Source organism: Mycteria americana, chromosome Z (assembly GCF_035582795.1).
Source record: "Mycteria americana isolate JAX WOST 10 ecotype Jacksonville Zoo and Gardens chromosome Z, USCA_MyAme_1.0, whole genome shotgun sequence".
NCBI lineage: Eukaryota > Metazoa > Chordata > Aves > Ciconiiformes > Ciconiidae > Mycteria > Mycteria americana.
This window is the reverse complement of record NC_134396.1, coordinates 6,896,976-6,922,709: the sequence shown is the minus strand read 5'-3', so window position 1 is coordinate 6,922,709 and position 25,734 is coordinate 6,896,976. Positions and strand designations below refer to the sequence as shown.

The 25,734-nt window shown below is 34.4% G+C and overlaps 1 protein-coding gene across 3 annotated transcripts in view; it reads left to right on the top strand.

The window, feature by feature from the left end:
- Positions 1-25,734, top strand: part of CPLANE1 (ciliogenesis and planar polarity effector complex subunit 1) — a 62,931-nt gene that overhangs the window by 24,278 nt on the left and 12,919 nt on the right. Inside the window, exons 19-42 of one of the 3 annotated variants that reach the window (XM_075488540.1) lie at positions 1,144-1,361; positions 1,657-1,821; positions 3,019-3,157; positions 3,563-3,672; positions 4,605-4,766; positions 4,927-5,035; positions 5,390-5,696; positions 6,187-7,120; positions 8,399-8,562; positions 9,827-9,963; positions 10,558-10,640; positions 11,841-11,923; positions 13,402-13,470; positions 15,032-15,224; positions 15,827-16,075; positions 16,270-17,019; positions 17,897-18,081; positions 19,407-19,533; positions 20,494-20,548; positions 21,664-21,768; positions 22,246-22,338; positions 23,361-23,473; positions 23,733-23,931; positions 24,186-24,430. In XM_075488540.1, the coding sequence (XP_075344655.1) occupies positions 1,144-1,361; positions 1,657-1,821; positions 3,019-3,157; positions 3,563-3,672; positions 4,605-4,766; positions 4,927-5,035; positions 5,390-5,696; positions 6,187-7,120; positions 8,399-8,562; positions 9,827-9,963; positions 10,558-10,640; positions 11,841-11,923; positions 13,402-13,470; positions 15,032-15,224; positions 15,827-16,075; positions 16,270-17,019; positions 17,897-18,081; positions 19,407-19,533; positions 20,494-20,548; positions 21,664-21,768; positions 22,246-22,338; positions 23,361-23,473; positions 23,733-23,931; positions 24,186-24,430 (4,994 nt within the window). Of the gene's footprint in view, positions 1-1,143; positions 1,362-1,656; positions 1,822-3,018; positions 3,158-3,562; positions 3,673-3,866; positions 3,906-4,604; positions 4,767-4,926; positions 5,036-5,389; positions 5,697-6,186; positions 7,121-8,398; positions 8,563-9,826; positions 9,964-10,557; positions 10,641-11,840; positions 11,924-13,401; positions 13,471-15,031; positions 15,225-15,826; positions 16,076-16,269; positions 17,020-17,896; positions 18,082-19,406; positions 19,534-20,493; positions 20,549-21,635; positions 21,769-22,245; positions 22,339-23,360; positions 23,474-23,732; positions 23,932-24,185; positions 24,431-25,734 lie in introns of those variants that run through there. The other 2 variants (XR_012773468.1, XR_012773469.1) reach the window with 2 other exon arrangements.

Here is a 25,734-nt window from a genome sequence, read left to right as displayed (position 1 = left end):
ATACTATGTCCTGTCCTTCTTGTCAGTAACCTCTCTCAAGCCGAAAGGTATTGAAGAGAGCCACTCCCATTGGCTCATCTTCATGGGTTTCATACCTGGATGCTGGGGCTGATGGCTCTCATGGGAAGACCCTGGACAGGGTGTCTGTTTCTGAGTACATAATTTGCTGTTGTGCATCTCTGGGCTTGTGGAGATAAGCCTTTCATGGGTTGATTTTTCTATTGTGAGTAGATGGGTTTAGGCATTACTGAGGTTCCCCCCCCCTTTATTGTCTCTGTGCTCCTTTGTACACATGTATATGAGCTTTTTATCACATAACCTAACTTAATACTTCACTGGTGAAATTCCCCCATTAGGTAGATCAACCTGTCCTTGTTTACATTTTATAGAAGGTTTACTGGCATGATCTCTATTTCTTAATCTGTGTGATTGGAAACCACATTTCAAGTTCCTGTCAGGAGATGGATTTAATTAATCTTTAACCCATATCCCAAACACTGTGTAGATTCTTGTTTTGTACTCATTTCCAAGGATTTTATTTCAGATACACACACATGTGCACGTTGTATGTAACAATCTGTAAGTATGATATGTAGTAGAAAAATTTGGCAGCACATATTTCGGGACAAGCAGGAGGAGTAGAAATGGAAGTAGAGCAGTATAATAGTATGCGAATTCCAGGAACCAATTAATGATGTATGTTAAAGGTCCTGCTACTTCTAGGAGATGAGGAAAAAATGTAATAATATGTAAAAGAGATCAAACAAATACATTTCCCTTTCCTTGATCATCGTGCTCACTGATAAAAGAGTTGTTGTAGTCATTATTAATAGTATACCTAGTTTATGCCTGCCTGGCGAGAATGATTTGCAAGAATTTTATGCCAAGCAAATGCATGGCTGAAAAGTTCAGTTCCCTATGGAGAAAGGCAATAGCTTCCCCCTTAATGTGGCAAAAACTAAAATTAATAATTGAATACTGTCTTCAAATATGAGAGATCTTATCTTAAAGCAAGTAGATGCAATGTATACGTTGTAAAAGACGAATGCAAATTCTTAGAACATAGCCTTACAATTTCACAATGAAGGCCATGTATTAATTGAGTCAATTAATTTATCAGTTTCTGTGCTTAATATTTTATAGATCCCATTGAAGAGGAAGATGCAAATGTTCTTTATAGTTCAATACAGGAACTACTGAAAGCAGCTGTTATGGCAGATGCTGATATTCTCTCAGAGACATTTCAGCTTTTGATGGATTCTGCCAAGGATCTTAGCAGAAAATTGTATGGTTTAGTTCCAGATGGGCTTTATCTTCCAGCACCACCATTGTACTGTCCTCAGCCAGCTTCTCTCAGTGAAGTAAGCATGCATGATCGAAGTTTCTTGGGTCTTTGTTTGAATGTATTTATGAAATAATAATGATCTTTATTCTGGTTCCTTTCAGCTCATTTTTCTGTCTATTTTTTCCATGTCCATTCATTTACTTAGGTAGCACCATAGTGATAAGAAAGTGTGTGTGTCTGTTTTTTCCATAAAGGATCTATGCTCTAAAGAAGAAGGGAAGTATTCTTAGGTACAGAAACAACATTTAGGTCAGATTCCCTATTGTATATGTCCTTTCTAATTTTGAGGCTTGTTTTTATCTTTGAATCAGGAAGACTGCAATGACATTCTTTTAAAAATTGAGAGAGAAAATCGTCAGAAATTGTCAGGAATCCTTCAGCGAATTATCTTGCTCTTCCGGGCTGCTCATTGTTCCTGCCCTGCAGCGCAGTGGTATATTGCACAACTGAAGTGGGCAAGAAAAGTTATGCAAAAAGTAAGCACTTAACTTGGTTTTTTGTAAGTTGGTTATTAGTAGTAAGTATTACTGACAAGCTTGCAATTGCATTGCAGAAGCATTCAGTCTCATCTGGCCTTTGATGATGTCATATTTTTTTACATGTCATCTTCTAGTTTTACACTCCATGTTCAGTTCTTTTAGGAAACCAGAACTTAAAGATATAGGGTATCTACTTCATAGAAGTGTCTCCTTCTACGTGTCTTTCTGTACCTACTTGGTGGCGTACAAATTTCTCCATTTGAAAGAAACAAGCTGATTTTAATTTGGAGTTATAGCTGATAACTGGAGTTCCAGATCTTAGCCGCTTAGGGCTAAATATGTAATACAGAACATGATGTAGGGCTAAATATGTAATACAGAACATGATTCAGCCACTTAGGGCTGAATATGTAATACAGAACATGATGCTCGCTTCAGGTAAAGTGGTCATCTTAGTGCACACAGCACAGGGCTTATAAGATCTCATTCTACTCATGTGCATTTTGTTTGCACAGAACTAAGCTTAGAATAATTTTGTGTAACCTCAGGCTTTTCTTAGGTCATTGTTAGCCGCTTACAGAAGGTTGCTACAGAGTGGGGGGGTGTGTGTGTGACTGTCTGCTTTCCCTCAACCCCCCTGCACCAGAATTCATGCAGTGATCCAGATCTGGAACTGGTCTGACTGATAAATATTTTGCTCATTGCGCGGTCACACTTAATGCTTAATGCTGGCACAGGGAGGTGATCAGAAGTAGCAACTGAAACGAGGGAAAACTAGTCTGCCTTGGTTGACAGCACCCTGGACTGTGCTGGATTAAACTGGTTTCTTAATTGTGATCTTAGTTGTTTTTATACTTTGTTGCTCTTGTATTTCATGGTAATCATGAGTATCATGAGTACCATGCAAACAAAAGCATTTTTTGTGCCATAGCTCATGCTAAACATATTCCTATAAATTAATTTTCAGAATACTGATTTGAAGAAAATGGAAAGCAAGTTTAAGGGAATTTTACTTATCTTGGCAGTATTCTGTTAATAACTAAGAGGTTGTACATTTAGTAGTGATACATACAAAACTTTAACTGATTTTTATTTCCATTTTCATATGCAAACAAAATTTGTTGATATGTGTATAAATTGGCAAATTATATTTAAATAATTGATTATTTATTTATTTATTTTTACTATGTGTAGATTCGAATGAAAGGATCTCTTCCTTCACTGAGTCCATTCCCAGAGACTTTGCTTCGTTACTCCAATTTCCGCACTGTTTTCTATAGATCTGCATCTTCTGGAGACCATCAGTTTGATGATATTACTTGTAAAATTTTAGGTCTGTATGCAATAAAATAGAATAATTTAGGGCTGGAAAACAGAACACAAGTGAGAATCACAAGTGCAAAGAAACTCTTACTAGCTTGAAATAGTATACTGCATTGTGTGCAGAAACACATTGTTGTTCCAGCTTTTATGATGGTTATCAAAACTCTTAATCTGAAATTTGCTGTTCTGGATTGTTGTGTATGTTACAGATCTGACAGATGTGAAAGAACATGAATACTAAGTGGGACTAAAGAGCTCTAGCTGCAAAGCACTATTGAAAACTCAAGAATGAGTAATTTTTTTCTTTCATTTCTGTTAAGATAATGTTAATTCCTTTCTTCTAACTAAAAATCTCAAGCTGTTTTATTTCATGTATTTAAATAGAATCTTACCATATTGCATGTTTGTGTCATAGGTTGGTTCAGAGAGCTATGTGCATTGTGTTGGATGTTTCATGTTCGTGAAAGATTATCTGACAACTGTAGGCGGTACCAAACTGCAAGGGAAAACATTAACAATCAGAAGGTAATTATATTACTAATACAGTAAAGATACATTTTAATTGCATAAAGCTATAAGAAGAATTCTAAACATTCTAAACATTCCATTAACTTAAGTTATTTTGGGTGTTTCCTGATAGGTGTTTTCAGAAAGAATAATAAAAAATATTAAAATGTAATCATATTTTCTCTACTTATACCCTCATCAATTGATGTCAGAGGTCAAGGAAAAAAAAGAAAGAAACTACTGGCATTATGGTATCTGTCATATATTCTGTAACAGTACAGATGTTGATTTTTGTCCTGTCTAGTCTAGCAACTCAGCTGTCCTTATCAAAGGTTGCGCCCTTTTTAAAACAAATGCAAATTTCTCTTCACCAGAAAAATCAAGCTTCAAATGAACAGGATGGTTCTGTTTCAAATAGTAGGATATTGTGATTCTTCTGTGCTTTGTGCGGTGGTGACAAATGAGATAGAAACCACTGACTGTTTCAAAATAAATGGATCCATCTTAAAAGCCTCTTGGCTGGCTCAAATATCTTGCTCCCAAGAAAGAATTTACGATCCCCTTAAGTCACAGTAAAATTATTTACTTCATCTGCTAATTCAGTATATTTAATCAGTTACAGCTAGTTTAATCAAATCCTTAAGTTTTACTCTAAATGACTGCAAACACTCTTCAGCAGAGTGTTAATGAAATTATTTCCTAAGCTGATTTAAAAAAAAACTCTTCCCCCCCCCTTCTTATTTTTTGATGTAAGTTATGGTCCATTACAACCTTGATCTGTCTCCTAGCATCATATACTTCTCTGCTTGGCTGTTAAGTTAGCTGGTTTTATTTTGTGTTGGCTAGGGAAGAATCATTACAATTTGCAATGTATGAATAATTTAGCTGAAATATATTGTTCATATCAATTAATGTTTCTGTAGCAAGGTGGTTTTTTTTTTTTTTTTTAGGATCTGAAGAAGAATGAATATGATGCCTCTACAGTTGAGCATTGTCTGAATGCAGTGGAGTGGGCTTGTCGAATGCTTCCTTTCTGCAGGTTCATGAATGTTGAAGAGTTAGTTCAAGATGTAATTTTAAGTCTGCTTGGGGAATTGCCACCAGTGAAAAAGGTAAAAGACATTAAAGCTAGAACAAAAGCAATAGAGATTATCACAAATGTTTCTTCTCCTTGTAAATGCTACTGGTTAGACTTTTTGGTGGTGTAAGTTCTGTTGGAAATTATACCTTACTTCTGTGTTAGCTAATTGAAAAGATACGTATTTTGTGCAGGTGGCAGAGATTTTCGTAAAAGCATTTCCTAATCCTGAAGATATAAGGGTTCCACTAAGAGATAAGTATCATGGTCTTCAGCAGCGACTCAGACACAGTATTGTTAAAGGTAGCGTGCATCCTTCTTCAGGAAATATTAAATGAACTTTCTTTTTTACCCTACTTAATTAATTAACTTGTGACAATACCTTCTTTCATACCCCATGTAAAACAATTATTATAGTTTTCAATTAGACAACTTTGAGAGAGTTTTGTGACAAATTCTGTATTTTCTTTCTGATACGTCTATACCAGTAACAGAATATAATGACTTTTAAGTTGATGATGTTTCTTCACTTTATCACAGTTTCTGTCTGTATTTCTAAATGGCTGTAGTTTTTGATGATTCAAAGTTCATTCATGTCTCAATTCAAGAGTGGAAACTGTGAAGTTTGCATTTTAAATCTCGGTTTTCTTTGAGTAGGTCCTGATAGTGAAGAAATGATGTCAATTGTTATACAAGCTACTGAAAAAGTGAGAATGAAGGCCTTAAGACGTGTAATAAGGAACATAGGCCCCATAGAAATCAATATTTGGGAGCCAGAAGAAGAGGGAGCAGCAGATGATGAGGAACACTGTTATGACAGATTCTCATTAGGCACTAGTTTAAGCAGAAGCACACTTACTGATCTTGGGAATCCTCAGGCATATAGTGATGCTGACACAGCAGATACACTTTCTGATGCTTTGCTTTCTGAAGGATCAAGTGTTCAAACACCTTCACTCCAAAGGTACCGTAAAAATTGCAGCAGAAAGCTTTCTATTAAAAAAAAAAAAAAAAAAAGAAAAATGTTGTCTCTTACTGTTCAAGTGATCTTTTCACCAAACAGGATAATTGTCACTTTGCGTAATTTATCTAAGGAAGAATTACAAATTTACTAAATCATAGAACTGCCAATGTTATATCAGTTACTAATATGTGACTAATATGTTCTTGAAGTGCAAATTATTATCAGCTATGACAAAGTTCATATATGATGCTGCTGAGTTGCTGTTTATGTAAAAAATACAGATTTTGCATTTGATTAATTTACCACCTTAACATTGTATTAATACAAATTTGGTTTTGTTAGTTACCTGTTTTTAACAATAGAGGAAGAAAAGGATCTAATGTTTCATTTACCTACTTTTTTCATGTAATTCTTCTTAAAATGGATTTTACATTCTTCTTAATTTTTAAAATGGAATGGATTTAACAGTACTTTGTTTGTTGTCTTACAGGGATAATGACCATCAGAGACAAGGAGAAATAAGTAGCAAAAATGCCACATGCAAGATAAAAGCTCTTAACTGCAAAACAAAACATAAAGACAAAACATATGGAAAAGGCCGGCATAATCAATGTAATTTGCCTATAGTTGGTGCATGGGAATTCGAACGTGATGATGATGAATATGTTGTTTTTTTAGAACTCTTTTTGAGTTATATTCTTGAGAGAGACCTGGTAAAATACAGTGACCTTGGAATTCCATTTCTTACTAGCTTTTCTGGACTTCTTCGAGAGCATGAATTAAACTCTCTCTTTTTTGATGTTCATACAACACTAAAACGTCGACAAAGCAAAACTAGAAGCCAAAGTGTGTTTAGAGCAGGGTCTTGCTATACTGTCACCCTGGCATCTTGCGATCCTGAAACGGTGTCTGTCTATAGTGAAAACCAAAATATTTTGGAAAATCCAACCATTGTACAGTCCACTGTACAGACAACAGAACCTTCTGTGTGTAACCTAATGAAACGACTTAATGAAGGATTATTTAGTTTAAAACACAAGTCAATTTACAGAGCTCAGAGCGACAATCAAGGAGTCACTTTTGCACCAGCAAGCCAGACCTTTCCTAACCATACTTTCTGTAGCCTGCAAACCCAGGCAACTTCTAAATACATTTACAAAACTGTCGATATAGTTGATATTGTACCAGGAGAAGAACTAGCTATAGAGTTGATGGGTAAATTGAGCAATATTGCAAAATTGCTTGAGTGGATGATCAGATGGTCTGATAAAAGACTGCTCTGTGGTTCCAATAAACGAGATTCCTTAGAAGAGATTCTCCCAGTGATACATGTGAAAACATCAGCAGCTGCTGTCCTTACTTCTTTATGGCTGTTAGAACAGTTATACAGGGATGGATCTCAAGCAAAGAGCATAAAATATAAGGTAAGAAAAAGGATGGGGTAATTGTTAATGAAGTGCATGAGTTAGTTATGCCATTAAAAAAAATCACACACATCTTTTACCTCATAGTTCTGTTCTCAGTAAAACCTGGAATATTGATTAACAGCCTGTCTTTTAAGGGTTGCTAGGGAAAGAGAAACATTCCAGGAATATTTGAATTCTGTCTGTAGGAAGACTTTGGTTGGAGATTAAAGTTCTCTTTGGAAGTCCTGTTTAAAATCCAACTCATTTATCTAGATAAATGAGCAAATTCCTACAAGTTAGCAAAAGAGCAAATTCCTACAAGAGCAAATTCCTACAAGTTAGGCCATTGTGTCTAGTTTTAGACATTATCTTTGAAGCAATCTAGTATTGGAGATAGAGTATGGAAAAACAAGACAAAAATAAAGAAATAATAGTTTATCTGGGGAGTCTTGAATTTAGATTCATTTGTCTTTGAGGACAGGCAGATACAATCTGACTGAAGTATTTAAACTAGGTAAAGATTGGTGAAAAGTGAATTTTGAATTTCTATCTAGCACTCTTACATGGAGTTGGAGAATGTGTGTTAATATAAAAGATTTGCCAGAAGAACCTGATGTGTGTTGCTTTGTTTTATATTTAGGGACAGCTGGATCACTTATCCTCTTTAATTAAGTCTACATGAAAGCCTTTGAGGGGAGAGGGTTGTGGGGTTTTTTTGAGAAGGCTTTTCTCCCAGATGAAAAGAGATTTTGTCTTGGTTTTGGTTTGTATTTTCTGTTTTCTGACAAATGCCACCTGTATTTTACTTACAACTTACGGGCAAAATTTTGTGCATTCATCTAACTGCATGATTATGTATGGCTTTTTGCCTCTCATACTGTCTTCAGTTATAATAATTTAGAGTAGTTTAATACCAGTTTTGTATTATGGGTGATGAAGGCCAGATCTTACTGTGTATCTTTGTATAGAGTGTTTTTAATTGTCACATAGCGTCTTTGACAATGGAGGCTCAATTGATGCTAACAAATCTCTCATGTGTTTCCTTTGTTTAACTCAGAGGACCATTGCTTCACTTAATATAAAAAGGGGCAAAACTCAGGTTCCACAGGCAACTATAAATCCAGAATTTCTCAGATCTATAACAGAGAAAAGGATATGAAGTTAAGCATAAACATACTATGTGATATTGTTGGGGTCATAAACATACTATATGAAATCGTTGGGGTTTTTTAAAAGTATCAACTATCTTTTGTTTAACTAGTGAATTTTCATTGTTATTACTATTATTATCATTAGAGTCTGGATAATCAATATCTGAAAGAATTTGCATCTCTGTCGGAAGCCCAGTCTAGGACAGAGAAAGAAAGTAGTATGGATGAAGGCTCTTCCATGGTGGCCAATCCTCCGCTTGATGTCCAGAGTGTACAAGCCTATGATGATCTTTGTGATACCAGTTTTGGGTAATTTCTTTTTTGTTAACCTAAGAACTCTAGGTGGTCATAATTCCTCAGGTAAGCAGCATGTCAGTATGAAGAGTTCTAATGTTCTTACATGTTATATACATGTTTAATTTTGAGTGCAAAGTCAAACTCATGCATATTGTTTACAGCTGCATGAAGCAGATTAAATATTCTCCATCAGCAGACATAATTCTAGGTAGAAAATAATGTAGCTGTTGTATATGAAGTGAATTGTACATGGTTGTTAATAACTTAGTGTTGTGGAAATGGAATCTAGATTTCTGATATAGTTGATATCATGGTTTTCTCAAAAAATTCAGATAACTGGCACTCTCTTTAGTGTAGTTTTCCATATGGTGAGATGCGAGTTCACAACATTAGTTTATTTTTCCCTGGATCTGTTGTCCAGCTCTGTTCATACGTGTGCATGTCAGAAAAATAGATGGAAAAGGCAGTAAATATCTTGTTAATATCTTACACAGTTCTGGAGGTGGAGATTCTTTAACCTGAAATCCTTTGTGACATTTCTCTTCATCTTCTACTGTGTGAAAGAAACGAGATCTTTGGTATTAGTATTCTGAGACAGAATCACAGAATCGTATAGGTTGGAAAAGACCTTTAAGATCATCAAGTCCAACCGTAAACCTAACACTACCAAGACCACCACTATACCATGTCGCTAAGCACCTCATCCAAACATCTTTTAAATACCTCCAGGGATGGTGACTCAACCACTTCCCTGAGCAGCCTGTTCCAATGCTTGACAACCCTTTCAGTGAAGTAAAATTTCCTACTATCCAATCTAAACCTCCCCTGTTGCAACTTGAGGCCATTTCCTCTCATCCTATCACTGGTGAGACATTATTGTGTGTCTTCTCTGACAAGAATTTTTTTTTTTAAATAAAGGAAGTTTCCATGAGGGAGATAAATGTAATCTTAACCAGATGATTTTGAAGTCATGGTGCAATTTATGTCTTTCATTTTTGGAGGATCATATGTGTTGGTTACATTTTTCTGGAAACAGCCTGTCTGAAAGACTGTACCATTAATGTCACTAAAAAATCACAGCTATACCAAAACATAGTAGTGATCTTGGTTTAAGTGAAATTCAGAGAGAAAATTTACATCAATATTGATTACATCACAGCAGTGTTTGTTACAGTTATGCACTAGCCTGCAATCTGAGAGGAACAGCATACTTAAACTAAGTCAAATACTTAGATTATTTCTATTATTAATTACCTTTTGTAATTCCAATTACCAGAATGTCTACAAAGTCAAAATGTTTTGATAAGAAGGAAATTAATCATGGGAATTATTCTGTACCTCATATGACTGAAGATCTTAATGAAGTGGGACCATTTGTTCAGGAGGAGTTAGATGTAACATCAGAAAGTGGAGGTTCGTTTTTATGGTATATGATTTTAGTATGGTCTGACACACAAAACGGTAGGAGTTTTGCCTGAATAGGATTATATGTCCCTCTGTTTATTTAATAAAAAAATAGAAATAAGTTTTCATTGTTCTATTGAAATTATTATTGTATCCATTTTATATTATAACTAAATTTTATACACTTGCTTTCTTAAGACTTTCTGATCAGTTTTTCACTTATGTAACTTCTTTTTGCTATAGAGATAGGACAATGTATATTAACATATTTAATTCTATCATTTACTTTAATTCCAAAAATATGCATGCAACTGTGTAAAATATGATTTGAAAATTATAAGAGCTGAGTATGCATAAGTTAAGTTTGTCATATTCCTACCATGAAAATAACCATGAAAAATAAGTGGGTTTTTGTTTGTGTGTTTTTTTTCCTTCTGGTGCATGCATCATCACTAGTAATAACATAGATTTTGAATTTGCTGAGAGATCTCCCAACCCCTTTCTCCTTGTTCATGGACTACTGTGACCAGTTGACAGAAATAACATAGCAGTGCTTCATGTCATGTAGTTTTCTGATTTAGAGTAATTGTGTTTATTTTGTAGAGTTCTTTGAAGAGCTATATGAAACTCCAAAGAGCTCCAATAGCTCTGTCAAGATCAAACCAGTAGAACATCAAAGAGGAAAGGCAAGTTACCATCCTTGCATAGAAGCATCAAATTATTATGAATACTGTTTTCAAAATATTCTGAATTCCTCAATATACTTCAGAAATTGAGGGCTTAAAGTGTTTAGGATTGGTGAATTTTTTTCCCCTGCTTAAATCAATAATAAAAGTCACAAGTAATTAAACAGTGATAAAGTGAGATCTGCTGTGAGCACTTTTGAAAACTGATTCATTGTTTGTAAAACTAAATGTGTGTATGCCTATATATATATAGTGTATATAATTATATATATAAATTACATTAAATCTATATACTGTATAGCACTACATATAAATATATAAGTTTATGTATGCACACATATATACAAAAACATGTAAATTAGAAGAAAAACCCCAACAGATGGTCTTCTGGTTAATAGACCAGATTCTTATGCATATTTTGTTATGCTAGAAAGCTGTATTAACAACTTTTTTTTTCTTTAAAAATGCATGCTGTCTTTGAAGTTGTCAGAGGGTGATTAACTAAAGATTCTACCACTTGTTTGCATGCTTGCTTCTTTTTAAATTAAATGGCAAAAAGATGTTTATTTTGGTCCTGTCTGAAAACTCAAACTGGATCTGTAAACAAGCCTTGTTTTTTCATGCATCATCTTTGGTTATAAGTCTCCTTTCTTTGAAATTGGCTAAGGGCTCTTATGCTGAAAAGTGAATTGCAACACCATCAGTTTACTTGCCTGTAGTATTCTAGATTCAGTGCTGTTAATGGGATCAGAAACAATAAATGTATTGTGGTCTTCAATTCTATAGTGCATTTTACTATAGTGAATCTGTGGCATGTGTAAAATCCTGCATTTGTTTCAATTTCTTAGTTTGTAAATAGTTTGTTTATAATAGGGTTGTTTCCATGTTTTTGTCCTTACCTAGGAAGTGCAAGATGAGCAGAGTATTATTTCCAGGGTACTATACGGATATCAATTTGTAAATAAAAACTCATAATAATGACTTAAAAAGAAAGACGCTCAGATGAATCTGATATCTCCTTCTTTCTGATCTGTAGCTGTCCTCTGATAAGTGTGTCATTTTGATTATTTTTCAGTCAGATTTTTCAAGTGGCTGATTAATAAAAAGTATGTTTGCCTTAGGCTAATAAAATAAAACTTTATTGAAGCAGAAGGGGGATATAAAAATTTACGAGTTCAGATGCATCTTTTTATATTCCAGCACGTCTCCATTTCAAATGTAGATAGTCCCCAGGAAGACCAAAAGGTGGAAAAAACGAAGGAAGGAAAGGGTGAACAGAATGCGTGAGAGACTTTTTTCTGTTTTAACTTTGTTTAAAAAGCTGAAATAGTTCTGTTAATTATGTTATCCAGTGAAGTCTCAATGGGTTCTTGCTGTTGTTTATAGCAACAAACTCATAGTTTGAAACAAAATTTCAGTCATCTCGCATTTCACATATACAAAGTGCTGGGTGAATTATTTTAGCAATGATCAAATAAAAGACGCATGGTTTGCGGGAAGGTATATTTTGTATCTAGGTAAAGGATAGTGAATAACTGGAAAAGGTTTCAGGTACACCATTACTTCCCCAGACTTGAAACAGGAGCAGCATCTTCAGTCTAAATACAGGTGGAGAGCTGTTATTTGTAGGAAACTTAACAGTTAATTTGTTACACAACATAGAAGAAAGAGAGGTTGGTGTCTAGGAAGCAGAAGGTGAGATAAAAATGGATATGAGCAATAAGCTTGTTAGTTCCTGAAAGAGGGAGGGAGGTATTTTCCGCAACTTAAGAAATTTACTTCATTATGATCTTTTTAAAATTTTATGTTTTATAATATCTCTACATTTATAATACAATGTATATCAAATTATAGAAACAGTCCATAAGCCTGATTGTCACATCATCTGTTTGAATAGATTACTGCTCAGTTTGATTTCTCTGAAGTTTTTCAAGGGAAGAATCTCTATATTCTGAAAACACAGGGTTTGTTAAGTTTACCATAAGGAATATTGGTCTTTGAGATTTTTTAATTTGTTTTAATGATAGAAAAATATCAACCTATTTTTATTATTTCAATTAGCTTTCTTCTTGAATCCACCAAATTTGTGTGTAACAATGAAACCTTTTCCTCTGATATACAGTGCCTGAATGTCTTAATATTTAGGAAGTCTTATTAATTGTGATGGCATATAAATAAATGTGGCTGTATATATATAATGTTTCTGGAAAAGTTTTAAATGGCTTAATTTTAGAAAGACTTAGAATCCTCTACTGTTTTAAACTGATATATTTTTGCTTTAAAAGAAACAAAAATAACTGCACATAAGATGCCCCTCAAGGATTTCTTATGATACTGGCTTTTCTTTTTTAGGAATGCAGATTGTAATGATATTAACAGTATTGCTTAAATTCTTAAATTGAATTTTCTCTCCTTTTGTCAACTCAGATCAACCTCTTTTTTGCCTGCTGTTTGTGTTGAATAGCCAGAACCTTTTCAGTGCTTTTGTTTGAGTCAGTTTCTGATTGCTAGGGAGACAAAGCATGAATGTCAATATTTGCCAGCTCAAATTGCAGTGTAATGCAGTAATTGAAGCAATGCAGGTCAGTATAGCTCTGATCAGGTGGCTTTCAGGTATTTTATCTCATACTAATTAAAATACGTTTTCAGGAGGTTATATATACACACACACATATATGTATATAAATGTACATAAAATGAAAATAAACACTGCAAGAAATTATTGTAGTATTTACAATACTAATTTTTTCTTTCTTTATAGCATGACTGAGGTTGTTACTAGCACCATTTCTCACTCATTTTCTTTAGAACAAGATGTAGAAATTCCCAGGTAAGATAAATCTATAATGTTTTATATAATGAAAAATGGATTACCCCTATTAAATTCTCAGTCTGAAATAACATGATGTGTAGATTTGATAACAAAATATTTGCAGGTATAGTATATTATACCTGCAAACTGTAGTATTAAGTAGCCTTTCCTGAAACCTTTTTGTACTGTAATCCTTGAGGATCATGTACTCTTGCATGTTGACCAGAATATCACAGGAATCAAACATATTAATTCAGAGCTTCCAAATTTCAAGAGAAGTGATACTTTTGTTTTCTGGTTCCAGACAGAATCATTATAATTATATAATATTACTATGGAAGATACATTGTTACATAAAACACCTAAACAAGAACATTATAAACTTATATTCATATTTTTAGAAAATTATTAAAATGTATATGTCCTACAGCAACTGCTAGATACCCATAAACATATACATAATATTTCTATAAACAGGGAGAAGGTTGGAATTGGGAAAAGAGGTCAGGAGTCCATCTCTGGCTTTCACTTCTAGAACAGTCCTCTATGAGTTTTTTTCAGTTTAGAGGAAGATCTGAAGTATGCGTCCCTTTGGATTTCAGTTTCGTGTGTCTTGTCTCATTTCATTCTTGAGTTTTTCATGCCAGATTTAAAAAAAAAAAAAAAAATTTCTCCAACTTTTAGGATTTCATGCTATGCTTAGACATTCTAATTGTCTTCCAAAAGATTTCCTGTGCCTCTTCACACCTATTACATATCCAAAACCTTTTCAGTATTACTCATTAGCCATTGCTTTATGCTTCTGTTTCTTTACATGCTTGAAGGCCATCCTGTTCAGTTGTCAAAAATCCTCCAAAGGTTGCCTGTACCCATAGCAATGTCAACATTTTTCTTAAATAGGGAAGTGTCTCTTGGGTCAATTGCTGTTGATGTAGGTAAAGTCCTTCAGTTTCTTTATAACTTAATGTAAATTCTAACCCTCTCTTGTTCATTTGAGGACTTCATCTACTTAATAGTCTTTACCTACTATAAGATCCAATTATCTCTTGTGAGAAAATTCAATATATTGTATTATCTGGTATGTGTTATTTTAATTGTTTTCTGATCTGAAATTTTGTTGTTGATTTTTAATTCCAAATATATAAAGCCACCTTTAATTATTTAAATGAAAGTGAATCTGCCATCTCCCTTATTTCAGCTAATAATGGTCTTCTCCATTTTCCATCAGCTGTTTGGCTTTATGACTAACCAGGACCTCTTTCTGTCAAGTCATTGGTTTCTGCCAGTATCTCTGGCGACAAGAACATTTCAGATACCCTTGTGACTAAAAAATGAGATAGATCTTACATCTTTATTACTGTTTTTCATTCAGTATATTAGGAAGCATTAGGAAAAAGATGTCATACGTGCTCTCCAATGAAGATTGTGCAGTGTTAATTATTAAATTGTTCCCACAAATTAATTATGCTTTAGAAAAATGAAGATATCTTTAAAATTTGCTGGATTGGTTTAAGACAACCTAGTATAGGTGTTCTGAACTATGAGTGTTTTTAATAGTTTTGGTTTTTTCGTTCTCAAGTAATACAGAGATTTCTCTAAGTGATGGTCAGCCTTCTCAGACTATTGTGTCAACTATGTCAAGTGTTGCCTCCAATACTTCTATTTGTGCAAAGAAGCAAGATGTCAAGAAAGAAGTCCCTAGTGAAGAGAAACTAAACACATCAGAAACTGTCAGGCAGATGCTCCAAGATGAAATGTTTAAGTTAGTTCAGGTGAGAGCATCTCATTAGTGAAAATAGTGTTCATGGTATAAACTGTGTTAAACAGTGGGGATAATTGGTGTTTTAAAGGTATTTTGTGTGTGGTTGTTTTTGAAAGAGATTTCCAGTTCCACGTAAACTACGTGGCAATTTATTTTAGACTTAACTCTTGCTTTTGACTCAAGAAAATGAGTAATATAATAATAAAAGTTTGAGTATGTTTTAGTTCACATAATGCAGTGTGCTCTAATAGTATAGGAAAAATTCTGAAGCTGTAATAACTTTGCAGCTATACTAGGATTTAATTTTTCTTAGTACATAGAGACAATTCTATGTGACCTTACATTTACTCAGACTTCACCAAAAAAGTGAAAGGATTTGTCTTGCTTTAGCATAACCTGTCTGTGGCAGGTATTTAATGTATCTTAAAAGAAAGTCCACTACAATAAGCAATTACACAAATGAATAATTATTGAAACTTTGGGATGTTTTCTTTATTTTGTCACCTGTATTAACAGGATAATGAACAGTTATAGCATAGCCTAGACATAGAATTTTCACTAAGATTCCTGTTGAAGTTGTTTACAGTGTGAACTTTTTGTGTATGTATCCAGCTACAGCAAATCAACTTCATGAGTTTAATGCAAATAGTGCAGTCATCCTTTGCCAACCTGCCAGATGTGCAACAAATTTTGCAACAGTATCAATCCGTTCACCTGGAAGGACACCAGCCTGCAGAAGGCAATGGCTCTCTGAAAACGCAACTGCCCACTCAAGAAGATAAAGGACAACCTGGTCAAAAGAGCTTTGATTTTCAACCAGCGAGTAATTTAAGAGGTGAAAGCAACAATGGCCATATAAAAGTAGGTATATCAAAGTGTCATTTATGAAGACTGTTCTGTATATCTGATAAGTTACCTGTCCTGTTAAATTAGGAAATGTTTTTGTAACGATTGCTGTAGACAAAAAATATTTATACCATTTTTGTGCATGTTTAGTGCATGGTTGCTGTTTCAAGGTACTTGCAAATGCTGTTTTGTTTGCTTTTCTGATTTAGAATCATCTGGATGTGAATGTTTCTTTAAGCCTATTAGAAAGCCACAGCAGAGAAACAGGATTTATGCCACCATCTCAAGATTTGCATTCTTCAGCACCTGCTAAACCACTTCATCTCTTAGCTCCTCCCTCGCACATCCAGAAAACACCCAAGCTTATCCCTATTGAAAAAAACGTGAATTACTCAAACAGATTTCCTTTGCTTAAGCTTGAATCAGGTTATCATTTCAAACCAGCATTTTTACATGCAAGAGAAGTGTCATCAGCTTTTGCTAGACCACCCCCAGTACCACGAGTAGCTTGGAGTTCATCAGATTCCTTATGGAACCATCAGTCATCATACACACCGAGAAAGAGTAAGTCAACAGCAGATTTGAACATGAGTAGATATGACCCTGAGATCCCAAGGCAACTGCATGAGGAAGAGAAAAGATGGGCAGAAACTGTGCATGAGGGACCTCCCAAACACCTGAATCTAGATCAGTATGAAAGACAGCAAGAAGTTGCACCTCAGCAGCAGTTCTCTGCAAATGTGAATACGGACAAAGCCCTGATCACTCAGAACCTGGCTGGTATCCCACTGTTGCACTTGCAACTTGACCCATTACCTAGACTTCCATCAGTTGTAAGACAGCCAATCACTACTACTTTAATACCTGCTAAACCTGTAACAAAGGAGACTGACTGCAGAGAAACACTACAGCACACAGGAATATCACTCCTCCATGCTAATTTACCTCAAAAAAAGAAGGTACTGGATTTTAATAATATATTTTTCTAAGCTGTAGGTTTTTTTTCAGTTTAATAGTTTCTTATTAACCAAAAATAAGTTAATGTTTCCAGAGTATGGAATTTGGAAGTGTTCAGCACAGCTACCAGAAGGGATCTGGAGCTAAGGTACCTCCTTATTGGCACGTCAATATGAGGAAAGCTGCAAGCTTGGAAATGTTTTTAACAACCTTAGATTGATTCCACATTTCATAGTTCATCAACATTCAGCCCATTAATAATGAATGTAAGGAATTTACTATCTAAAATACTGGATAATATTTATATAGTAAAAAACAGTTCTGTTTTTACAGAAATTTAAATAGAATTATGCACAGAAATACAAAGAATGCAGTAAGAAATCCTCTTCTGAAAGGGCAGAAATGGAATGCTGAAAGGCTTGTTAAGAAAACCTTATCTCCTGGATGTTGAGAGCTTGATGTTTTGAAAAATGTTCTGATAGACTCTCATATGCTTGCCCATTCCAGTTGAAAAGAATGGAAATGTTTTTCCTTGAAAGCTGCTGCTTTCTGTCCTTGTCTACATTGCACAGTTCCTAGTTTCATCCTCAACTACATACATTAGAAATGCAAATATTAGTGAAATACGTTCTGTGGAGAAAATTAATATCTTTTAGTTTACTTTCAGAAAATAGCTTACACATGTACATATTAGCTGAGATTCTGGTCTGATGCTGTTAATACTACATTTTCACTTTCTCCACAAATTGCTACCAGAGTTGTGTTTGTATAACTGAGATCCGAACTGGACCTGCTCTGTGCATCCAATGTGACTGGGGTTCCCCTTTCTGTTTCCTTTATCATTGTTTCATTTTTGCTTCTTTCTCTGAACACTTTCAGGCACCAAAACTCATTCCACATCAAGACCTCATTGCATTTGAGCAACGCCACCAGCATCGTACTGTGCCCAGTACTTCCTTTGGACAGGACCAAACTGAACCTATCCAGTTACTAAAAACTGATGTTGAACCATTTGAACTAAGAGATGTGCAGAGTAATAGAAAAAGGCAAGCCATACTTCTGAAGTGGGTCTTCATTTTGAAAGACTTACTGGTAACCTATACGTTTGAAATCAGTGTGAGTTTTTACAACAGCTTCAAATAAAGTGGGATTGGATGTAATTCTATTGGAGGAGAATAAAATAGCAAATATTGGTAAAGACGAAGCAGGAGAAGTATAGCATTAGGGCATGAAGGGGTTGTTGCTCTTATCAGGCTGATTGGAAGAAGATTCAAGGGGAAATGTTTTTCATACTGGTATCTGTGGTTTAAAATCTTGTCATCTGTTTTGGCTGTTTGCTATATATAGTTTATGAAATGCTCTGCTGCTTACACAGTGAATCTTACTAGGCTACTGTCTGCGCTGCATAGCGTGACTGTTAGTAGTAATCTTGAAGAAGGAGAGGGTTATGGTCTTTCAATATAATTCAAGATATAGGCTCTGTTTCTGAATTCAGACAGTAATGAGCAAAATTCCTGCTGAAGAGATATTTTATTTTGTTTTGCTAGGTATGTTATTCATGACTTTTGAAATTTGATTTTTTCTTTGTTAATTGATTGCACAAGCAGTTAAAACAGTTTAAGCTGCATGCATATCTTTGTTCAGTTCTTATATAACATCAATAGATTCCTGACATTTCACAGATCTGTTTTTTCCATGGAAGAGTTAATGGCATCATTGCATCTAGAACAGAACACTTGCTTCTGATTATTAAGTGTTCTGAACAGAACACTTGCTTCAGATTACCAGCTCTGGCAGTTGGAAACACATACTCTTGAGTTTTTCACTCTTAAGGTTAAAAACAACTGATACATAAGTAACTGCAGCTGGAGTTTAGAATACCTGTTTTGATTATCAGCTGAAATACTTGAAGCTACAGTTGCTGTCTTATGATCTGCTTATCAGATATTAAAGAAAATTTGCAACTTTTTTAGTAAAATAGTTAGTTTCAATGGTAACAGAGGTTTGTTTCTTGCTGGAGTATTTTAGTATTGTTACTATGATTTATAATCATAGTAATGATTATTTTATTGCACTCAAAATATAGATATGAAATGTTATGCAATTTGTAATATTTGATATAAATAGCTTATTAGACAATTAACAGATTTTGGTGTGATTGTTAAGTATTTTTATGAGTTCCTACAACAATTTTATGTAGATTTCTGGTAGGCAAAAGTAGTGCTTTGAACTGATCTGTATGCAACAGTTGTGTTTGTCTTCTCCACCTTTATTTCAGTGTATATTTCTTAATAGTAATATTTCTTAGAAAACAATGCTAGGTATTGTTATTATTTCAGTGCAGTTCTTATTTCTATCTATTTTTTATTTTTAATTAATATGTTGACAGACAAAAGAGGCGTGATAAGAAACAAATGAAAGAGGAGGAAAAGAAGAAACCAAGTGTGTCCTTCTGCCCGGATGACTCCATCATCAGTATTAGTGATACAGTGATGGTTGTTGAATCAGGGACTGGGGTATAGAATAATATTTTTTTTTTTCTTTGCCTTTTTCCATTCAAGTATGAACAGGAAAGAAAGAAGCAGGAAACTGTAAACCAAAACAATCATGTAAATCTCTTCTAGGCTCTAGCCTAGAAACAATATACATCTTTCCTTCATATACTTGCATCTCCTGTAAACAAGAGATTTATTTTTATAAAGTATTTCAAGGTTGCTTTTGTTTTCCTGGGACATGAACTTGGCTATTTTGATAGGATATTTGTCTGTATGTGCATTTAAAGTAAATATATACACAAACGCTAATTGCTTAAAAAAAAAAAAAATTGTTTAGTGTAGGACAGATGACTGAGGCTTTACTCTCTTCACATGAGGCTAGATGATGACAATATAAGGGTGGGGATGGGGAGCATGAGGTTTCAGTTCTGTCTCAGCCAAGAAACTGAGAAGAGAAAGTCTTTGTCAAGCTGGATTTTGCTTTATGCACTTCTACTGTTTGTTTGCCTAGGCCTTTTTGATATCTTTTAGCATATTTTGGGGTTATCCTTGCAAGTACCAGATTTCAAGCTAGAACACTACCACTTTTAAAGCTAGATCACTACGCAGAGCAGGAGGCTCTATTTCTGGTCCATACCATACCTTCTTTGAGACTTCCCTGTCCAGCACAGCAGCTGGAGAGCCTCACCATACCTGGGAGATGTTAATTATGGTACAGCAGAGATAGCAAGAATGAGGAATTTGTGTTACTGCAAATCGCCCCAAGGTACATATGGGAAAGAATGTTACATAGTCAGTAATTCCACTAAGTTGGAATGGATCAGAAGAATTAAAAAAGGGGGTAAGAAAAGTACGTTACAATGAATTCCCCCCCCAAATCATTACTCAAAGGGGGTATATTGGAAAGTGAACGGCATCAAGGAAGACTTTAGTTGGCATTGGAACTATTTTTTAAGATAATTCTTTTTCTCCTTATATTAGGATCAACAAGCAAAATCTACATCTTACCTTCAAGATGATTTCTTCATTTCAATGGGCAAGTACAAGTCTTTTTAATGGTTTCAGTGCTTAAATAAGTCAAGGAACAGAAGTTTGTTAGATTTAGAAGGAAAACTCTATAGTCATCAAGACGTTAAAAACTCAAATTGTGTAGTCTGTGGGCTATACAGCATAATGGCTTATGGGATCTTTCCCCAGAATATGAGGGGAACCTTTCAGGATGTACAACAGATATTCAATCTTTTCTTGGGATAGTCAGTTTTTAGGGGATTGGTGTGGAGAGAGATGCAGGCAAATTTAACGTCTTATATCAATTATCTGTAAACTCAGAATAATTCTCCTGAAAATTATAGAAGTATTTTAAGTTTTCTTAAAAATAAGTGATAATCTTGTATTTATGTCTGTAAATAATGGGCTTCAAGAAATAATAACAGAATATTGAGTGAATTTCAGTAACTGTGGTTCACAGTGATTTCTGTTCATGTGGTTCCTCAGAAGAATGCTGTAAACAATGCTTTCAAATTCTAAATAAGTTTGTTCTTAAAAGATGATATTTCAGTTTTATTTGCCTGCATATTCTAATTACATGAAATTTAAGGTTCTTTTAAAAGAAACCAAATGTTTAGAATATTTCTAGCTTGCAAAATGAAGACCATGCCTATAGAAAGATTTGCTTCTTTCTAGTACATTAAATGAGCACAATATTTAGTCCTAACAGAGGACAAAATGCAATCCATTCTCTGAAATTGGCCTTAGAGAAATACTGGCTTGCAAAGCTCTGTAGAAACATCAATAAAGAAATAAAGGTATACATGTCATAAATATTTCCCTCCTTTTAAAATATGAAACAAATTGTTATTTTACAGCATACTAAAATATTTAATTTAAAAATTGCACGTCCAAACTGAGCCTTGATTTTATTCAACGTAACAGTGTAAGCTTCAGTACAGTTGCATATTCACATAAGGCAGGTAGTACAAACTTTTCTTGAAATCATTCATGAAGTATACTTAGAGAAAGGTTAACATTATCTGTCAGAAATGCAAAGAAAAATCTATTGGAGGCCATAGTTTTGAGTTAATATTATTGCTTTCATGGATTTCTAATTCTTGCATTATTTGTAGACACCTATTGTGTATTATCACATTTTAGACACAATGGGGGAAGCAATTACTACTTCAGCAGATTTACATTACATGGCTTCTACAGGAAAAAAACCAGCAGAAACTCAAGATGCAAGTACAAATACTCACCCAGGTAAGTGATACCTGTGGGACCTACAGCAACCAACTCTTTCTGGTATTGCTTCTTGTTGTGATACTTGGTCAGTTTCCAAAATGGAGTAAGTTTTTAAAGGGAAAAACAGTTTTTTGTGCCGTACCTTTGTTTCAAAAAGTATTAAACCAGAAGATATTGGAATATAAGTTACAAAATATTAGTTAAAATAATTATAAATAAAAATATTACTGATGCAATTATTTAAGAGTCTCCACATGCTTTCTGTCAGTCAATTCTGCTGTGACTTCTTCTGAAAGCTCCTTTTAACTTAACTTGACTTTAAATGTATTTTAGACAATGTTTCACATATGACTGAAATTGTTTCCCTACCCCTTCCCCCCAACTTTGCTTTGATTGTGAGCTGGGAAGTCAGAAACGTACATTCAGATAATGTCATCAGTGTCTTTACTCTCCTTAAATTCATGCATTTTGGTTTTGTTTTTTTTTCCTATCAAGTGCTCAAATCATATCAGGATGTTGGAATCAGTGCTGGAAATGAGGTTTCTGAAGTTCAAAAAAATGAGTCAGTTATGTCTGTTCCTGTGTCAGGTGTGGCTTCAGTCTTTCTTTACTTCATTCGTTGTTTGGGAATTCTATAAAAATATTACAATATTTTAACATGGTGTTTGTACATGAGGTAGCTTAATGCAGGGTATAGGCAAGAAGATGCTAATTTATCTGGCTTCTTGAAACCAAATGTGAAATAATTATAATACTGTTTATGAAAAGTTTGGCTGGAATTTTTTATGGTGCAGTGTACATATGCTTTTGTATTCCTGTATGAGGAGGTACATTTGTGGATTTTAGCTTGATTTTAGTGACACTTAATCTTGGGCAGTTGCTGTTACATAGACCAAATGGATTGACCAGTGGGATGTTAAGACAGATCACAGCTCCACATGAAATCGAGCTGTAGTAGCTCAGCTAATTATACAGTTGTTCTGTGCATCTGCTAAGTTGTGTAATAGCCATATGCCAAGTAACAGTGTTCCAGAAGATTTATTTTGGTTTGGGTTTTCTCCCCCCACTTTATAAATCCTTGATAAATTGTACTACGTAGAATTCAGTACCTAAGTATTTTCCCTGTCGTACCAAGTGAGCATGTTAATTTTTCCTTTCTTTTAAAATTCAACAGTGTTGTTCCATTTGGAAGATTACTTTACTACATTGTTTGACTTATTTGCAAGTAGTTTATTAGAGGTCTTTCTAGCCGAGTAGTATCATTTATTTTGATCAAGCAAAGATGCAGATTTCTGGGTTTTTTAACCTGTTCAGGAGGGAATTGGAAATGCATAGCAATTTAGGCTGCAGCATGTTGCTTTGATTTTAATCTTTTGAGTACTTTTCTGCTAATTTATCACCAAAATGGAAAATAATTTAGTAATTTACTGTTAGAAGCAAACGTTAAAGAAACCTATTAAGCTACATTGTCTATCTTTATTTTTTAAAAGAAATGCTAATCAAAGCTTTTCTTATAATTTAGAGAATGCAGACCTGTTTCCAAATAGTTTGTCTGAAGTTTTGTGGCTTTTACTGTAAATATAATACTGACTGTTGTTCTTTTCTCATAGAATCGTCTAGTGCCCCTTGGGTACTACTACCAGACATGTATTTAAACCTGAGATTCCCCACTGAAGTGAATGAGAGGCCTTTGCCATCCTTTCTGTCAGATGCACCTGATTTGGTTAGTGGTCCAATGTACATATGGTTAAACACATTTTAAGTATACTGTTTGTCTTACCTCATGAATTTGGGTTCTTTATATCTGGATGAGTCAGTTGTATAATACTGTAGGGAAGGTTGTAGTTATTTTGTCTCCAAAACAAAAAGCCTTTCAACTCAAAGTGGTAAGAGGTAAACACAGGAAATGGTTAACAATGCACTGTAAACAATGCATGCAAAACACATACTGTATAACTCTTCATAAACTTGTTCTTGTTTAGAGTGAACGTGAATATATCAGTGTCATTGACATTGAAGACGGTGACATCCTTAACAATTTGCCCACGATACCTGAGTCTGCAGAAGAGAGAGCTCCTGCACAGCAAAGTGAGAAGTTTGAAATTCCATCTACTACAAAACTTCATCACATGGCAGCTTCTGTTACTAATGCAATTCCACCCGAGGCACTTCAGAAGAAAGGTAAAACATTTCGTTTTTAAATCAGAAAAAAAAGCTATACACTTTTGTTGTGATACTCTTACCTCCTACAGAAAACCTGCAGCCTTTCCCCAACTCACCTCCTGCTTTTTTAGCCTTATACATTAAAACATGTATACATTTGACTTCTTTTGTGACGATTTCTGCCTCAGAACAGCTATGCCTAATTACTTGCAGTACTTAAATGTTTGCAGTTTGTTCAAGGATGCTGGTGTACTCTTTGTCTTTATTTCAAGATGATCATCTGAAAAATGTATCAAGCCAAGTGCAAAAGGAAGATAAGAAGTCAGACTCTGCTAGAGATAGTGTGACTTGGAACATAGTACATGAAGATGACAGAACTTTTCCTTCTTCGGGGCTTCCATCCAAAGTAATTGGCAAAGAATACTTTTCCACAAAGCAGCAGGAAATGGATATGCAATTACAGACACTACAGAACATAACAGAAAATATGGAGGAGGATTTCAGAAATACCAGACTGGTGAGTTCTGACTGCTAACTGTTGTGTCTGAAACAGTTTCAGCTAAAGACAAAATTTACGTTTTGGAATGATGTATTTTCAAATCTGCTTAGTATATGTTGAGAGAGATTGAGAATAATATACAGTTCATTCACATTTAGTGCTGTGTCTGTTGGCTGACATTGTTGCTTACAATGGACCAAATGCTGGCCAGAATGGTGATGTTCTTAGTGAACGGGCAGAATATATTTAATTTCTCTGTCACTGGGAAAATGGAATAGCACAAAAGTTCAGGCAGAGCAGGAGACCTTTTTGGCAAAGATTTCTGCAGCTGTGCATCTGCAGAATATTATGTGACTGTTTCTGGAACCTGTTCCTATTTATTTCATAAAATATTTGCATTTTCAACATTTTCATAAATCTAAATACAGAAGTAAAATAAATGCATTTTGGACATAGTGCGTTCAGATTATCTTATATGTTATTCAGAAATTACTGTTTTATAGGTCATGACAGAGGTAATGATAAAAAGTTAAAAATTTTCAACAGACTGACCTCTTAATACTGTATCTAGTTTAATTTGCCTAAAACTTCAGGCTTGGCTGACTTCAGGTGTATGTGAAATGGGGAATGCTGGCAATTACTTCTTCACATCACTTTGACTTCTTTATTAAGTTTAGAGCAAATTGGGAGTGATTAATCTAAGAATGAGCCAGTAGGTTCTGATTTTACCTAGCTGGTAAAAAAATTTTCTTTTTCTTTGCACATCAAGAAAACTAAGTCAATTTCCAATTCCTGTAGACCTGGCTTGTTACAGAGTGAATTCAGTAGCACTGTGTAATTCCACAGCATCTACTTTTTGTATAATCATTCAAACTAATAGTGTCCATTGCCTGTCCTTCCATATATTCACAGAAATGCAAGGACCTCATTGTGTCACCTACACGCAGTTATTACACTAAGGTGGATTATTTAATCACTTATATCCATCATCAAGGTGATTATCTAGCCAGATTTTTAAAAGTTTGTAATGAAAAAAAATCTTCACATATTCTTTCTTTGTTTCAGCATTTCATTGCATTTGGGTTTTAAAACTTCTTCTGGATATCTAGCCAAATCCTGAAGATAAACCCATTTTCTTTTTTGCCCTTATTTCAGTGCACACCAGTTGGTCATTCCCTTTATAACAATTTTTTATGTATTAGAAATCACTTTTGAGGCCTGTTCTTTGTAAGAATATGTTCAGTAAAATGTCTCAATCTAGGTTAGTCAGTTTTAGTTTTCACTTTCTAGTTTTAAACTTCAGGAAACTCCTGACCTATGAA